This window comes from Cetorhinus maximus, chromosome 20, assembly GCF_964194155.1.
Source record: "Cetorhinus maximus chromosome 20, sCetMax3.hap1.1, whole genome shotgun sequence".
Classification (NCBI taxonomy): domain Eukaryota; kingdom Metazoa; phylum Chordata; class Chondrichthyes; order Lamniformes; family Cetorhinidae; genus Cetorhinus; species Cetorhinus maximus.
Genome location: NC_135898.1, coordinates 10906029 through 10924457, shown reverse-complemented (window position 1 = coordinate 10924457; position 18429 = coordinate 10906029). Strand labels below are relative to the sequence as shown.

General features: G+C 42.1%; 1 protein-coding gene across 2 annotated transcripts in view; it reads left to right on the top strand.

The window, feature by feature from the left end:
* Positions 1-12003, top strand: part of LOC144694844 (receptor expression-enhancing protein 1-like) — a 40097-nt gene extending 28094 nt beyond the window's left edge. For both annotated transcript variants that reach the window (XM_078565481.1, XM_078565480.1), the window contains exons 5-8: positions 4943-5056; positions 6336-6489; positions 8038-8228; positions 9571-12003. In XM_078565481.1, coding sequence (XP_078421607.1) covers positions 4943-5056; positions 6336-6489; positions 8038-8228; positions 9571-9639 — 528 coding nt within the window. In that variant the 3' untranslated portion in view covers positions 9640-12003. The remainder of the gene's footprint in view (positions 1-4942; positions 5057-6335; positions 6490-8037; positions 8229-9570) is intronic.
* The last annotated feature ends 6426 nt before the right edge of the window (positions 12004-18429 follow it).

Genomic DNA, 18429 nt, shown 5'->3' with positions numbered 1-18429 from the left:
GCACTATCTCCACGAAACATGGTTGAGCACTTAGCTTGCCAAGTGCATCTGGTGCATTGCAAAAGATTTCCTTTCGCATTGTTGCATGTCAAATATTACGACTTTTCCTCTTCAGACTTGAGGGTGGCTACCAGAGAGTTGAAACACCTTGTTCGCCTTGTCAGATATTTAGCTGCTATTCTGTGACCTCTCTTTTCCCACCTCTTTTAATTTGGCCTAAACTGAAATTTTCCAACCTTGTCACCATATCCCTCACTGCAGGAGCTTTGAAGGATGAGCGTGGGTAACCATGCAACCTGGTATGGATTAGCACACTATGTACTTGAACTATTTCCTCGTCACTTAAGACTAAATTACAATGATGCTGATCTTCGGAGGCTTGAGTTGCTGACCTACAAAAGTGTTCCATTGCCCAATCCTGAGGTCCATCACCTTGCTCACTAAATAGCCCATAAAATGGAAAATAATAGTTGCAGTACGCTACTTAGGAACTCAAATTTATACAAGCACCTTTAACATAATGAAATGTCCCAAGGCTCTTTGTTATAAAACAAAATATACCACAGAGCCATATACGAGATATTAAGTCAGATGACCAAAAGCTTGGTTAGGGTTAGATGGTAAGTAATTGGGTATAGGGGAAGAGGTGTTTGGAAGAAAGTGCAGAGCTTGCAGCCTAGGCAGCTCAAGGCACAGCCACCAATGGCAGAGCAATTAAAATCAGGGATGCTCAAGGCTAGAATTGCAGGAACTCCGACATCATGAAGGGTTGTGAGGCTGGAGGGGCTTAAGGAACTCAGGGGGCAAGACCATGGAGGGATTTAAAAACAAGGATGAGAACTTGAAAATGCAGACATTACCTGACTCAGAGCCAGTGTAGGTCAGGGAGCACGGGTGAAGGGGGAAAGAGACTTGCTGCAAGTTAAGACATGAGCAGCAGAGTTTTGGATGAGTTTGCATTGGGTAGAATGTAGGAGACAAACCAGGAATGCAAGGGAATAGTTGAGTCCAGAGATAATTAAGGCATGAATGAGGATTTCAGCAGCACATGAGTTGAGGTGAGCTAAATATTAAGCCCTATGTGGGAATTTTGACAAGTGGGAAAGCATTTATTTTTACACGTGTTTGAAACTTCAGAAGTAGTATAATTCCTGCGGTTAGATAACCTGAACCACATCAATTAATCGAACTGAATTCTGATCAACATAGCAATTAAATTTTGACTTGTAGTCCATCCATCAGCTCATGTAAGCCATGTTGTTGCCTGGCCTGTCAGTGATATTCTTGAAATGCGAGCAGTGTTTTTTTTAATAGTGGGAGCTTAGTATCAGAAATTTTACCTTCTATTGATATTTTGGTGTTGTACACACCCAACTCATCATCTGGTGAAGAAAAACAGATTATTACCAAGTGAATATTGATGTATTTCATTTCCAATTGAAGTAGCAACTAAGGAGATACATCATTGCCCAAATTGGACAATTCATGATCTCAGTTTAGGCCAAATTAAAAGAGGCGAGAAAAGAGAGATCACGGAATAGCAGCTAAAAATATCTGACCTGGCGAACAAGGCATTTCAACTCCCTGATAGCCGCCCTCAAGTGTGAAGAGGAAAAGTGGTAATATTTGACATGCAACAATGCGAAAGGAAACCTTTTGTGATGTACCAGGTGCACTTGGCAAGCTAAATGCCCAACCATGTTTCGTGGACATAGTGCCCCACAAAGACAGCTTGTTGCAACCAAACAGAATACAAGCTTTAATGTTAATTTCAAGCTGCCCCAGATCTGGCATGTAACTGATTCTTTTTCATGACCATAAAAATAACGAGAGATAGTGGAGTTTTATGAGTTTGACATGAAATGGTAGATGTCAGTATTGCTAAAAGATCACCAAAAAGATCAAGAGATTTTTCTTGTCATGGATCTACCTAACTGCGACTAAAAATGTAACATATTAGTTAAAATAAAGACTTGCAGTTTATTCATTGCCTTTCAGAACCTCAGGGTGCCCAAAAGCACTGGACAGCCAGTGAACTACTTTAGTAGTCTAGTTACTGTTTGTAATGTAGGAAATATGGCAGCTAATTTGTGCACAGTAAGCTCCCACGTTAAGGTAATATGATAATGATCAGATGATCTGTTTTTGAGGGATAAATATTGGTCAGAACACTGGGATTAGTTATTCTTGCCTGTTCTGATTCAGTATAGTGCCAAGGGATCTTTTACATGGACCTGAGCAGGCAGATGGGGCCTCTGTTTTATGTCTCATCTGAAAGATGGGACCTACGACGGTGTAGAACTCGCTCAGTTCTATGTTGGACTGGTGGCCAAGATTTTTTGTTCATTTTTACTTCATCTCTTAACATCAATTTTTACGTGCTTCAGTTTTCCCTCTTCTGATACAACAGTCGTTTTGCTCAGGTATTTTTGCATGAGCAAGTGCTTAGCTCCAATATTTTGAGTTTGTGACCTCACTTGAATTGTGATCAAAGCTGCCTGATGGCAGTTTACTCAATGCCAGGCAGCACTAGTGAGCACAATCCTGTCTGCACCTTCTGTTGATGCATACATGTTTCTGACTATGAAGTCAGAAGCTAACAACCAGGAACTCTGGTGCAATTTTTCGTCAATTACAACAGAATTGCAATCTTGTTTGGAAATCCTATTATCAGACATTTAGTCTAACACAGGCAGGTAGCACCATGACCCACAGTCATTTCTATAATGAGTCTGATGATTCATTTCCGCTTGCTAGTGTTATGGAAAAAAAATAGCTTTATATTGCATCTTTTGTGTTCTCTGGACATGTTAAAAGTGCAGTCACTATTGTTATATAGGCTAATACACCAGCCAATCTCAAATAGCAAATTGATGGCCAAATAAATTTGTTTTTTTAATATTCGTTCATGAGATTTGGGCATTGCTGGCTTGGCCAGCATTTATTGCCCATCCTTAATTGCCCTTCAGAAGATGGTGGTGAGCTGCTTTCTTGGATCGCTGCAGTCCATGTGGTTAAGGTTCCGGGCATTTACGAGTCAACTGGGGTCATATGTAGGCCAGACCAGCTAAGGACAGCAAACATTAGTAAACCAATTCGATTCACTCCACGTGATATCAAGAAACGGCTGAAGGCACTGGATACTGTAAAGGCTATGGGCCCTGACAATATTCTGGCAATAGTACTGAAGACTTGTGCTCCAGAACTTGCCATGCCCCCAGCCAGCTGTTCGAGTACAGCTACAACACTGGCATCTACCCAGCTATGTGGAAAATTGCCCAGGTATGCCCTGTACACAAAAAGCAGGACAGATCCAACCTGGGCCAATTACCTCCCCATCAGTCTACCCTCGATCATCACTAAAGCAATGGAAAGGGTCATCAACAGTGCAGTCAAGCGGCACTCGCTTAGCAATAACCTGCTTACTGACACCCAGTTTGGGTTCCGCCAGGGTCACTCGGCTCATGACCTCATTACAGCCTTAGTTCAAACATGGACAAAAGAGCTGAACTCACGAGGTGAGGTGAGATGCCCTTGACATCAAGGCAGCATTCGACAGAGTGTGGCATCAAGGAGCCCTAGCAAAACTAAAGTCATTGGGAATCAGGGGGAAAGCTCTCCACTGGTTGGAGTCATACCTAACACAAATGAAGATGGTTGTGGTTGTTGGAGGTCAGTCATCTTAGCTCCAGGAGTTCCTCAGGGTAGTGTCCTAGGCCCAACCATCTTCAGCTGCTTCATCAATGACCTTCCTTCCATCATAAGGCTAGAAGTGGGGATGTTCACCGAGGATTTCACAATGTTCACCATTCGAGACTCCTCAGATACTGAAGCAGTCCATGTCCAAATGCAACAAGACCTGGACAATATCCAGGCTTGGGCTGACTAGTGGGAAGTAGCATTCGAGCCACACAAGTGTCAGACAATGACTATCTCCAACAAGAGAGAATCCACCCATCGCCCCATGATGTTCAATGGCATTGAATTCCCCCACTATCAACATCCTGGGGGTGATTGACCAGAAACTGAACTGGACTAGCCATATAAATACTGTGGCTACAAGAGCAGGTCAGAGGCTAGGAATCCTGTATGAGTAACTCCCCTCCTGACTCCCCAAAGCCTGTCCACCATCTACAAGGCACAAGTCAGGAGAGTGATGGAATACTCATCACTTGCATGGATATGTGCAGCTCTCCCAACACTGACAGCATCCAGGACAAAGCAGCCTGCTTGATTGGCACCACATCCACAAACATTGACTCCCCCCACCACTGACGCACAGTAGCAGCAGTGTGTACCATCTACAAGATGCACTGCAGTAATTCATCAAGGCTCCTTAGACAGCACCTTCCAAACCCACGACCCCTACCACCTAGAAGGACAAGGGCAGCAGATAAATGGGAATGCCACCACCTGGAAGCTCCCCTCCAAGTAACTCACCATCCTGACTTGGAAATATATCGCTGTTCTTTCACTGTCAAAATCCTGGAACTCCCTTCATAACAGCACTGTGGGTGTACATGAACTGCTGCAGTCCATGTGGTTTAAGAAGGCAGCTCATCACCACCTTCTCAAGGGCATTTAGGGATGGACAATAAATGTAGGGACAAAAAATGCAGGCCCAGCCAGTAAAGCCCACATCCCATCAATTAATTTTTAAAAAGATGGGTTTTTACAACAATCGACAACGGTTTCATGGTGGCCATTAGATGATCAATCTAATGAGTCATTAGACTTGGAATTCCAGATTTTTATTGAATTCAAATTCCACCATCTGCCGTAGTGGGATTTGAACCTGGGTCCCCAGAACATTACCTCCGGATTACTAGTCCGGTGACAATAGTACTCTGCCACCGTCTCCCCCGAATGGATCTATACTGCCAGGATAATAGGATATGAAAGAGTGGCTGCTTTGTACTTGATTTTCTGTCTTTCCTCTTAGGAAATTGATTGCTACATCAGTCAAGCCAAGGAGCGTGGCTATGAAACCATGGTGAACTTTGGCAGGAAGGGATTAAACATGGCAGCAACTGCTGCTGTGAGTGCTGCTGCAAAGGTAATTATTAGTAACCGTGGACTATCCTTTAATCATTACATACTGATTTTTGTGACTTTTCAAAGTAATCTTTTCCAGACCGTGATAACTGTGCTGCAGATAGTTTATTGCATTGTTCAGGCTGTCTTACTAAGAGTTACTGAGCAAGATAGGACCTTGTAGCAGAGCATGAAGGAAACACCATACCAACTTTGCTAGGTCACCCTGCACAGTTTTTGTCTCAATGCAGGACACTTGGCATTTGAATTTGCAGCTTCTCTGTAGCATAACCAGTATGTATATTTGCATCCTTGTGAAGCTGGGCTTCATTATTAACAATGGCTGATTTTTTCAAATGTTAATTTCTGGGGTGGAGGGTTTGTCCTTTGAGCAAAGGTTAAATAGACGAGACTTTTATTCTCTGGAGTTTAGAAGAATGAGAGGTGATGTCATTCCATAACGTTCCAGATTCTTAGAGGGCTTGCCAGGGTAGATTCAGTCAGGATGATTCCCCTGGCTGGGCTGCGGTGGGAAAGGTTGCAGTGGTTCTGGAACCAGGGGACACAGTCTAAGACTAAGCAGCGAGTCATTAAGGACTGAAATGAGGAGGAATTTCTTCACTCGGAGAGGTTGGCGAATTATTGGAATTCACTGCCCCAGAGGGCAGGGGAAGCTCAGTTGTTGAGTATGTTAAAGAGTGAGATGAATAGACTTCTAAGACCAAAAAAATCGAGGGATAATGGGGATAGTTTAGGAAAATGGTGTTAAATTTGAAGATCAGCCATGATATAATTGGCAGAGCGAGCTTTAAAGGCTGAATGGTCTACGCCTATTTCTTGTGGTGTTATGTAAGTTTTCAATACTGGCTGATTGTCTACTACCTTGGGGATTACTGCTCCACCCTTTTTAACTGGAGTGTACGTTTAATTTGTTTACCAGCTTGGCAACACTTCATGCTGCCTCATTAAACAAGTTTCAAAAGAGAATGCATAAAAACAACTTGCTGAACAATGAAAATGTTCCCCTTCAGGGTGATATTCAATACTACATAATGAAAGGAGAAAAAGCATTGGAGATTCACAACATGTTTGACAAGTCATTTATTTTCTTATTGATTTACTTACCATTTGGGTTAAGATTTAATTTTTTTTTAGGGTCGTCCTTGGAAATGTGGCTGTCCTTTACATGCTGACCACCTGTGCGTTTTGCTCAATTATTTTTATTTCACTTTCAGGTACCTTAGTGTGAACAGTACTTGCTGTTTGAGTGAAATGTCTGTCTTGTTTTCCTGATACTGCAGAGCCAGGGAGCTATTGCTGGACGCCTGCGTAGTTTCAGCATGCAGGATTTAACGAACATTCCGGGCGATGAGCCAGTACACTACAGAGACCCTCTTTATCCTGAGGAGGAGCTAATGGGAAGGGAACCCATCTCTGCTGCACGAGTAGAGTACTGTGAGTCTATCAATTTTGTAGACAAGGTATTGAGGAAATGGACACTAGAGACTCACTTTGGAGACCAGTTAGTTTCATTTCCTGTTCAGAAGTTTAAAGAGAAATGGGTTAAATGATCGTTATAACTGAATACACCAATGTGCTCTGCAATCAATGCAATTTTCAAAGCAGCCTTCAGTTGGGCAATGCGTCATTTTCCTGTATCGAATTATGGGGTTTTAAATTACTTCGCTTTAAAATTGACTGTTCTTGCTTTGGAGGTAACTAATACATAGATAAATATTTTATGGGCCTTCAGTCAGTCAATCATTTCATCTATACATGTATATGGATATGAAAATCTGGACTTGCAGATTGGGAAGCTGATGTTTATTGCATATGCTGTAGCTATTCTCTGGATTTGATGTGTGTTTAGTTTCCTTCCTTGGCGCTCTAAAAGCGAATTGAGTACTGAACTGTCAATGATGTTCCTAGTTTTATGGGTAAAGAGTGAGCGAATCACAACCACAATATTACAATTAGAGGTAACCACTTTGACTGTTCAACCTATGTCCGAAGTACTGAGGGACAGTTGAAAATGAAGTAAAACTCGAGCACAAACCTATTTGAATGGCATTCTGACATGCACATTAAAGCACGATTACCTCTGGATGTCATGAAAATTCCAAGTTTGAATTATTTGGTATCATGTCAGCCTTACTTTATCAGATTGAAATTTCTTCCCAACTATATTTGGTCTTAAGATAATTGAGTCCACCAATCCAATAGAGGAAAAGACAGGAAAAAAATGGTCTATAGCGGTGGCTTCTACTTGGCTTGCCCCATCAGGGCAGTTGGCATTCATAATCTGGGTGGGTCATCTGTGTTTTGTCCTGTGTTGCTGATTGGACTGGAAATTTGGAGTTTTGCAGACTAGTTATCAAGTCTGTGCCCATGTAGCAAATCAAACTGTTAGGGTCACAGCCTAAAAAATTATTGTAATTCTGACATGTATGAGATAACAAGTTAAAATGCTAATGAGTGGCATCTTGTTGGGGTCAGAAGCTACAGGAGACTAAAGGCTGAAGGACAGTTTGAGAGTTATCATCGGTTCAAGTCTCTCACTTTTGAATGGCATTGGTAGAAGCGAGTCCCAGTGAAAACTCAAGGAGATGACTGTCCTGAGCTGTACAGATCAAGAAGGTTGCAAGTTCATCTCAGCACTAACAGCTGAGCAGTGGTCCTCAGTGCTCCTATTTAAAGAGAAGATGAGAGGTTCCTTCTGATTATCCAGTGACGCCCACAGCAAAGTGCTTGTTTCTGGGAAACTGATGGGGGCTGTACTGTGGAGCTTAGTGGCTTGCTAAATCACTAGAGCCTTGCATCATGTAGAATAGCTGCTCAGTGAAAAACCCAACAGTACTTCGCATATATATTCTAGCTAAGGTCAGGGTCTACAGGAGAGGAAAAGAGGAAATGCCAACTACTGTTTGCGTTAAACTATAATTTGGGAGGTGAAACCAGTGTTTCTGTTCTGATCTCATTTTTGAGTAATGCTTTGTTCTTCAGCTCCAAGACTCCCAGTGACTGCATTAAATGATCGATACGTGGATGAGAGTGACTCTCCGGCTGAGTACAAGTCTGATGGGGAAGCTGAAAACCCGAGAAGTCCATTGCATCGTCATGAAGTACAAAACATCAAACGGACCAGACGAGTCCAGACCCATCAAGTGTCCAGAAAAAAGCCGCAGGGCAAAGAGGTACAAGTCTTCTGTATCACCAAAGAAATACTTTCAAGGTTATTTGACCCATTGAAATGATGTGTGCCATCTTCTGTATGGGCCAAATGGCCACCCTGCTCTGCACTTGCCTTGCACAGAAAATTGAGGTTATTTTCAAACGCGCAAGAGCGTTAGTCACCAAGGAAAAATTGACATGTCTAATGGGCATCCTGACCTGGCTGTTGCAAATTACTGGAGGAAGCAGTGTCTTGACTGAAGCACGCTGTGCTTCTACAATTCCAAACTGTTTGTGGTAGTTCTATCATCCTGTTGCTGAAAAACAGAACTGGTTATAAACACAATTTTACTGTTTATACCTAATAGCTTACAGGCTATCTTCATCAATTTTATGATGCTAACTTGTCTGGTCTTCTATCAGATCATTTTTTAACTGGGCTTGATGTTTGTATTTGCTTTGTATGTTTGATTTCTTTTGATCTCCTGATCTTGCAATTTACTGGAGGCCATGCTCCATGTGATTGAGTTAAAATAATCTCAATTTTAAGATGTAAAAATGGTCATGCTTGGTGTGAGCTAAATTGTCAACCTGTGTTTAATCAACAGTCTCCTCTGCTTGAATTGCATTCTGCTTTTTATTGGAACTTATTACTGAATGCATTTTACTGCAGCGTCTGTTTGCAGACCTCCAAACATGGTTCTTGGTGAAATGGCAATGCAGCTGGTTGCTTTCTGTGATGCTTTGAGGGCCTCCAGTGGATGACAATGAGAACTGCATCCAGTTTGACTTGACAGTCTGTGCTGGTGGAGTGAGGTCTCCTGCAATCCTTGACCAAAGATTTTTTTGTATGTTAAACAGAGGATTACTTTCTCACAGAAAATTAAACCTTATCCAAATATGCAAAATCCTGAAACCACCATCCCTCCCTTTTTGACTTCTGTCCGTTGCCTGAAGCAGTAACTCGACCAACCCTGTCTCTCCCACTTCGCAATGCTTTGAGTGTGAATCTCGATAGTGTTGGTAGGCCATTCCACTGTGGAGACATCACAACAAAGCCTAATCTTGGCCCTCCTGCACTCAGCAGGATTCACTCGGAGGAAGAATTATGCTGAATGTTTGTTTGTTTTCAGTCAGTCTGCATTTTCCTCCCCTGCGCAAAGCTTGGGATACAGAAGCCAGATGGAATTATTTGCCAGCTAAGTTAACTTGGTTTTAAGAACCCAGATGCTGCTTCAACTTCCTTCACCAGCATGGCATGTTCACTGAAAGTTGCTCCCATAAGCAGCCAATACACTAGTGATGAGTAAATGCAGGGGCATGTTATATTTTAATAAATCTCATTTATATGTTGTCTATTCCTAGGGTGTGATAAAATCAGCCAAAATTAGATCAAAGAAGAAGACTGTGCGTTCGAATTTTGACACTTTATGAACTCCAGCAGAGAGCATTGCACCACTCGTCAGAAGCACTGAGCTCGTGGGTAAAAATTACCGCTGCTATTTTTAATCACTGGCAATTTTCAAATGGCTGAATGTTGTAATCTTGTAAAACTGGGGCAAATATTTTGCCATGTTGTTGCATGCCCCTTTTTAAAAAGTAACTCTGCTGTAGACAACGGTGCCACAGGCTGGACCAACATTAAAGACAAAAATCTTCTTAAGCCAAAGAGTGTTGAGCCCTAGTCTGTAATTGAATTAACAAATTAGTATCAAGGGGCACCTTACATGTGTTTCTTTTAATAAATCTATTTTGTCCCCTGTCAAGGAATGCTTGCTTGGTGTGGGTGGTTCTGAGGGAGTCTGGAACTCCCTTTTGTTGTATTCCAAATATAAACGTGCCCATGTTTGTGGCTTACTCTCAAGTTTACCATGGAACAGCAAAATGATGATAATGAGCTTGCACTGACTGCTTTCACAAATGTTGAGGTTTGTTTTCTGCCTTTTATCCATACTTTTGAGTTTAATGACATCAGAATATCCCTGTATCATCACTACTTCAATGATTTTAGAGTTAAAGCTCCTCTTAATGGTTCACATTTTAGTGGATATATCGCTGCCTTGTGGGATAAATGTAACCCATGGAAAAGTGTGGATCTTTTTCTCTCTGGCAAATATGTATTTATTTGAAATGCAAACACTGCTCTGTCAAAATGAAGGGCCTCCTGCCATTTGAATTTTCATGTTTGTGCAGCAGAACATAATGTGTCATATGCTTGTGCTGAAATGTATGACAATGCCAGGAGTGAAGCTTCAAGTGGTAGAAAACTCAAAGATCATTGTGATACGTTGTCATCCACCCACATGGTCATTGCAAATATCATCCATTAACGGAGCATATTTGTTTACATCAGCAATTTCAATGTCATCAGCAATTCGGTATTGCAAGGAGCAGTTCTTGGGTGTTGGAACTATCTGGGTGGTCCTGTAGTTTGTTAGAGCTAAATTTTGACATGTTTTTAAGTTGCTTAAAACGTCTAAATATTTGCATTCTTCTCTGCTCCATGGATCTCCTTCTAGGGTACTCCCCATTTCAAAAGTAAGCTAAGTGTGATGGACTACACGTACATCTTGCTTGTCCTTCAGGCAGTAGAATTTACCAGTATGGTGAGAATCTCTGCCTCAAAGTACCAAAGAATTTCCTTGATCTCCACCTTATTTCAGTCATGATTGGTATTAGTATGAATATCAATGCACTGGGTCATTGAGCTCATCAGCAATTTCCTAAAATAATGGCAACTGTTCACACACGCATATCCATGAATCTAGGTGGAAATGTCACCTTAACTGGAACATCTTCAATTTCCACTACCTACTAATGACCAAAAGGAGCATATGCTTGCTTTTCCAGTTTAAAATGAGCACTAAAACTCCCTTAAGTTTTTTTTTGCCAGGTCTTTTGAAGTCTCAATTCCAACCAAATGACTTATATTTGGATAGTTCAAGATGTCTTAAATAGTTACATTTTATATTTAATGAATGTTGCCACTGAAAAAAGGAAAGTGGCATTTCTGTGATAGCAAGTTGCTACCTTTTCCACTATTCTTCTCTGACTTGCAGAATGGGGACACAAGAATGAGCCTGTAACAGAAAAGGACATACCTCATAATTTTGGTTATGGCAGAAACTGTCCTGTTCACCTGGACATAAGTTCTGCATCACATTTTGCCAGGTGAGACAATTGCAGCTCTTGAATGTCAAGGCTTTGTAATAAGCCAATGACAGCTGAGGACCATGTGATAAATGAGCAGGTTCAGCAGCAGCAGATCCCCAACAGGCATTGCAGTTGGCAGATATCACCACTGATGTATATAATTTGAAGTGAGGATAATCCCTGTTAAAGTACGTCAAGTTTGCTCTCATTACTGCATGTTCCTCTGGCTCTTTTTTTTGGTATTGTCCTAAGTTGAACAGAGGAACATGCAACTGTTCATATGATATCCAACTTCTGGCTTGAAGTATATTAGGCAGATCTCTGATGGCAGATTGGGTTTAGCTGCTTTGGGCTGTCAACGCTTGAAGATTTTTTTAAAAAGAGCAGGATTTATTGAAAGAACAAGTTTTGTGAAGCCTGGCAAAGTTCGTTGTCAGCTAAATGAGAAGCTCCTCTTAATTGAATCTTAAGCTGACAAACTGCAGGGAACCCAACTGGTCACTCGGAGTCCTCCTGTCAGTACCTCTTCATATCCACATCTCTCCTTGCTATTCATGTATGGTATCAATTGTTTCTTAATCCTTTACAAGTGAGTCATTTTTAAAGTCAATATTGTTTTCACAATAAAGTTGTTGGATAATTGTTGTTTGGTGTTTTTAGTTTGTCTCATTTCTTTTCAGTCATTGATCTCTTCAGCAATCATAGATATAATTTCGGCAGCTGTCACCTCCATTTTCATTTTAGGAAAGGAAATCTCCTTTCCATACATGGTAAGTCCAAGATACAACTCCAGACCCAAAGCTATGTAGTTTTCTCAACTGCCTTATGAAATGGCCTAGCAAGCAGTTTTGCCAAACCACTTGGAGAAAAGTGAAAAAGCAAAGAAACCGAAAGGGCAACCTGGCATCAACCCAAGTGCTGGAAATGACAATGGCGTACCCAGCCCTTTCAACCCTCCAAAGTCTTCCTTACAAACATCTGGGTGCAAAAATTGAGCTGTCCCATAGTCTAGCCAAGCAATGGGCTGACAGAGTAAAACTCTCAATGATACCTTAGACAATATCACAGATATTGTCCCACAGGTAGGATGGACCGCCAGAGGTGGCGGCTCTGGTATACAGTCAGGCGGGAGTTGATCTGGGAGTACTCAACATTGTCTCCACACCCCATGAAGTCTCATGGCATCAAGTCAAATATGGGTAAGGAAACCTCCTGAGTAACATCTGCCCCCTTCCAGATGATGAATCAGTGGTACTCGAAGTTGAAGATCAATTAGAAGAAGCACTGAGGGTTGCAAGGCACAGAATGTATTCTGGGTAGGAACGTCAATATCCATCACCAGTGGCTCAGAAGCACCACTATTACTTGAGCTGGTTGAGTCCTGAATTACTCGACTTTCAGGTGGTGAGGGCAAAACCTACTTGACCTCGTCCTCACCAATCTACCTGTTGCAGATGTATCTATATAGTATTGAGTGGAGTGACCATGGCACAGTCCTTGTAGGACAAAGACACATCTTCACATTGAGGATACCCTCCATTGTATTGTATGGCACTACCAACCTGCACAATGGGACAGGTTTTGAACTGACCGAGCAACTTTAAGCTGGGCATCCATGAGGCACTTGGGGGCACCAGCAGCGGAGTTGCATTCAACAACAATCTTAACCTCATGACCTGGCATATCCCTTAGTTTACATTGCCATCAAGCCGAGGTATCAACTCTGTTTCAATAAGTGCAGAAATGCATACCTCAAAATGTCTACCTGGTGAAGCTACAACACAGATCTATTTGCATGTCAAACAGTACAAGCGGCATGTGACAGACAGACAATCCAAAATCTATAGATTGAATCAAAGCTCTGCAATTCTGCTACATTCAGTCATGAATGGTGATAGACAATTAAAACATTTAACTGGAGGAGGGGGATCCCTAAATATCCCTATCCTCAATGATGGGGGAGCCTAGCACATCAGTGCAAAAGACAAGGCTGAAGCATTTTCAGCCAGAGTGCCGAGTGGATATCCATCTTGGCCTTTTCCTGAGGTCCTTGGCATCACAGGTCTTGAGCTAATTCGATTCGCTCCATGTGATGTCAAGAAAGGGCTTAAGTCACTGGATACTGCAAAGGCTATGGGCCCTGACAATATTCCAGCAATATTACTGAAGACTTGTGCTCCACAACTAGCAAGGCCCTAGCTAAGCAGTTCTAGTTTCGCTACAATACTCTGATCTGCCCCATCGTTTTGGAAATGTTTCCAGGTATTTCCTGTCCACGAAAAACAGAACAAATCCAACCCGGCCAATTACTACCCCCATTATGATCATGAACAAAATCATGGAACATGTTGACCATGCTATCAAGTGGCACTGAGACAGCAATAACCTGCTCATGTCCCAGTTGGGTTCCACCAAGGCCACTCAGCTCCTGACCTCATTACAGCCTTGGTCCAATCATGGACAAAGAGCTGGACTTGGTGAGGTAAGTGCAATTCCCCTTGACATCAAGGCAGCATTTGACAAAGTCTGCCATAACTGTAGTCAATGGCAATTGGGGAAAACTCTCCACTGGTTGTAGTTATACCTAGCACAAAGGAAGATGATTGTTAGGAGGCCACTCATCTAAGTTCCAGGATATCAATGCAGGAGTTACTCAGGATGGTGTCCTAGGCCCAACTCATGACCCTCATTAATAACCTTCTCTCTGGTCAGGAGTGGGTATGTTTTTGAATGCACAATTTTTAGCACCACTCATGCATCCTCAGGTAATGAACATACTAATTAGGAGTAGGCCACTCGACTCTTCGTGCCTACTCTGCCATTCAATGAGATCATGGCTGATCTGATTGTAACCTCAACTCCACATTCCCGCCTACCTCCAATAACCTTGCATTCCTTTGCTTATCAAGAATCAATCTACCTATCTCAGTCTTGAAAATATTCAAAGACTGTTTCCACTGCCTTTTGAGAAAGAGAATTCCAAAGACACTCTACCTTCTGATAGAAAACATTTCTCCTCATCTCTGTCTTGAATGGGTGACCCCTTATTTTTAAACAGTGACCCCCAAGTTCTAGATTCTCCCACAAGAAAAAACATCCTCTCCACAACCACCCTGTCAATACCCCTCAAGTCTTGTAGGTTTCAATTAAGAAGCCTCTTATTCTTATAAACCCCAAAGGATACAAGCCTAGCCTGCCCAACCTTTCCTCATAAGCCAACCTGCTCAATCCAGGTATCAGTTAAGTCAGCCTTCTCTGAACTGCTTCCATCGCATTTGCACCCTTTTTTAAACAAGGAAACCAATATTGTACATAGTACTCCAAATGTGGTTTTGCCAATACACTGTATAACTGAAGCATAACCTCCCTACTTTTGCATTCAATTCCCCTTGCAATAAATGATAGCCTTCTATTAGCTTTCCTAGTTACTTGCTGTCCCTGCATAGTAGCCTTTTGCGATTCATGTACTCAGATTCTGAGATCCCTCTGCATCTGGGCTCTGCAGTCTCACCATATAGACAATATGCTTTTTTATTTTTTCCAGCCAAATTTGGCAATTTCACACTTTTCCACATTATACTCCAGTTACCAGGTCTTTGCTCCCTCACTTAACCTGTCTATATCCCTTTGTCCTGTCCTCTTCACAACTTAGTTCCTTCCTATCTTTGTGTCATCAGCAAATTTAGCAACCATACCTTCAGTCATTTCATCCAAGTCATTTATATAAATTGTGAATAATTGAGGTTCCAGCCCTCATCCCTGTGGCACACCACTCATTACACCTTGCCAACTAGAAAGAGACATTTTTATGCCTAGCCCCCGTTTCCTGTTAGCTAGCCAATCTTCTATCCATGCCAATGTTACCCCCTGCAGCATAAGCTTTTATTTTTTGCATTAACCTTTGATGTGGCATCTTATCAAATGCCTTCTGGAAATTGAAATATAGTACATCCACCGGTTCCCATTTATCCATAGCACATATTACTTCTTCAAAGATCTCCAATAAATCGGTTAACATGATTTCCCTTTCACAAATCCATGTTGACTCTGCCTGATTACCCTGAATTTTCCTAAGTGCCCTCTATAATGCCTTTAACAATAGCTTCTAACATTTTCCCTGTGATGCATGTTAAGCTAACTGGCCTGTTCATGTCAGTATCTAGTTCTTGCATATGGATAACATTTAAGCTTGGGCTGGTAAGTGGCAATTTGTATTTGTGTGCCAGGCAATGATCATCTCCAACAAGAGAGAATCTAAGCACCTCCCCTTGACATTTCATGACACTACTGTTGCTGAATTCTCCATCATCAACATCTGGGGTCATCATTAACCAGAAACTGAACTGGACCAGCCCTATAAATACTGTGCTTACAAGAGCATGCCTGAGGCTGAGAATTCTGTAGAGAGTAACGTGCCTCCCTAAAGCCTATCCACCACCTACAAGGCACAATTCAGGGGTATGATGGAACGCTCTCCACTTGCCTGGATGAGTGCAGCTCCCACAACACTGAAGAAGCTCGCAACCATCCAAGACAAAGCGGCCTGCTGAAGATTGGCACCCCATCCACCACTGACACACAATGGCAGCAGTGTGTAGTCGTGCCAAGAAGGCATGAAGAAAAAAGAACCTTTATTTGTTTCTCTTATATGTTCTCCTATTTAATTTTAAAATGGACAATTGCTGGGCTGATAAAATGGCTGCAGCTGGCCACACACTGGTAGTTATGGAAGATTCTAAGTCGTTCGAATGAACAAAGGCTCACTCATCATCCTTCTGGAATGCAATGCCCACTTTGCGTTGTATGAACATTCCTGCCAAGCCAGCACAAAGGGCGAGACGAGATGTCTGCCCCAGCCTGCTCTGGACAAAGGCAGAGTTATTTGTTACTCCTCATTTCCAACATTATGCTCATAATTCCACAGTTACCTGCTCAAAATACAATGGGTTTTAATGAAGGTCCTTAATTCATTAACTCATTCGAGCCATCAGTAGCTATCACTGTCACAGGCGGAAGAGGGGAACATAATAATAATTCAGAATTACCTGGAAAAACTCAGCAGGTCTGGCAGCATCGGTGGAGAAGAAAAGAGTCGACGTTTCGAGTCCTCACAACCCTTCAACAGAACTCGTGAGGACTCGAAACGTCGACTCTTCTTCTCCACAGATGCTGCCAGACCTGCTGAGTTTTTCCAGGTAATTCTGTTTTTGTTTTGGATTTCCAGCATCCACAATAGTTTTTTGTTTTTATAATAATAATTCAATTCATCTTGCCCTTGTGTCCAGAACAGTACCATATACAAGATGCGTTGCAGCAACTTGTCAAAGCACCTTTGACAACATCTTCCAAACCTACACAGGTAAACCAGCAGATGCATGGGAACATGACCACCTTCAAGTTCCCTTCCAAGCCACACACCATCCTGATTTGTAACTCTTTTGTCATTCCTCTACAACTGGGTCAAAATCTTGGAAGTCCCTTGTGCACTGCAGTCATTAAAGTTGCTCAAAACCACCTTCTCAAGGGCAATTAGGGATGAGCAATAAACGTTGGCCTAGCCAGTGTCACCCACTTCCCGTGAAAGAACAATTGAAAGAACCTTAATGTCTTTGCTTTACTGTGTGAATTGAAGTTCCAAGATTGGTTGTCACTCTCAGACATTTTCACTTCAAATTGTTGAGTTTTTATGTGGTACTTTGGGCCTGTAGATGGCACCATAACAGAAAAAATCAAGATTGTCTGGGATGAAGTATCAACTTGAAGTTGACAATTGGCTTCTTCAACCAACAACTTAAATTTGTGCATTACCTTTTACGCAACACTATGTGAACATTATTCTATGCTCGTGGACATGAGGCTTGACAGTTGCATGTGGAACCCTAGAAAATGAAGGTCATTCCACTGCAGTGAACTTCCTCCATTGGAAGTGAAATGAATGAAATTGTCATCAGGCAATAGCAAGTGAAAGTTGTAAAAACCTATCAATTGTAGCAGTAAGGTAAGGCTAGGAAGCAAGTCATCCCAAAATGTTAAGATTTTGGAAAATAGAGAATTGGACTCGCAGAGTCATGTCCCTTCTTCCATCATACTTCCCAACCCTGCCTTCACCATGGTTTCTGTAGCTTTTATTCCAGCTCATACTCTACATTGCAGATACTCTATGTAGTTACCCTTCATCATTGTTGTAGACAATGAATGGTATAGGGCTGCTTAGTGTTGTGGTATCCGATCTATGCTCTGGTGCACTTGGAGCTTAGAAGGAAGAGAGGCAATTTCAAAGCAGTGCAAAGATTGTTGCAACAATCTGAATATGGTAGGTTGTCACAGCACTTTGGAAGGCTTGAAGTAAGATCTTAACATTGTGGAACAAAAACAGAATTACCTGGAAAAACTCAGCAGGTCTGGCAACATCGGCGGAGAAGAAAAGAGTCGACGTTTCGAGTCCTCATGACCCTTCAACAGAACTGAGTATAGTTAGGAGAGGGGTGAAATATAAGCTGGTTTAAGGTGGGGGCGGGGGTGGGGAGAGAAGTTGGGGGGCTGGGTGGTTGTAGGGACAAGCAAGCAGTGATAGGAGCAGATAATCAAAAGATGTCACAAACAAAAGGATCAAAGAGGTGTTGAAGGTGGTGATATTATCTAAGAAAATGTGCTAATTGAGAATGGATGGCAGGACACTCAAGGTACAGCTCTAGTGGGAGTGGGGTGGAAAGACTGAAAAGGTATTAGTTGTAGATTTAAAAATAATGGAAATAGGTGGGAAAAGAAAAATCTACATAAATTATTGAAAAAAACAAAAGGGAGGGGGAAGAAATGGGGTGGGGATGGGGGGAGTGAGTTTAAGATCTAAAGTTGTTGAATTCAATATTCAGCCCAGAAGGCTGTAAAGTGCCTAGTCGGAAGATGAGGTGCTGTTCCTCCAGTTTGCATTGGGCTTCACTGGAACAATGCAGCAAGCCAAGGACAGACATGTGGGCAAGAGAGCAGGGTGGATTGTTAAAATGGCAAGCGACAGGGAGGTTTGGGTCTTTCTTGCGGACAGACCGCAGATGTTCTGCAAAGCGGTCGCCC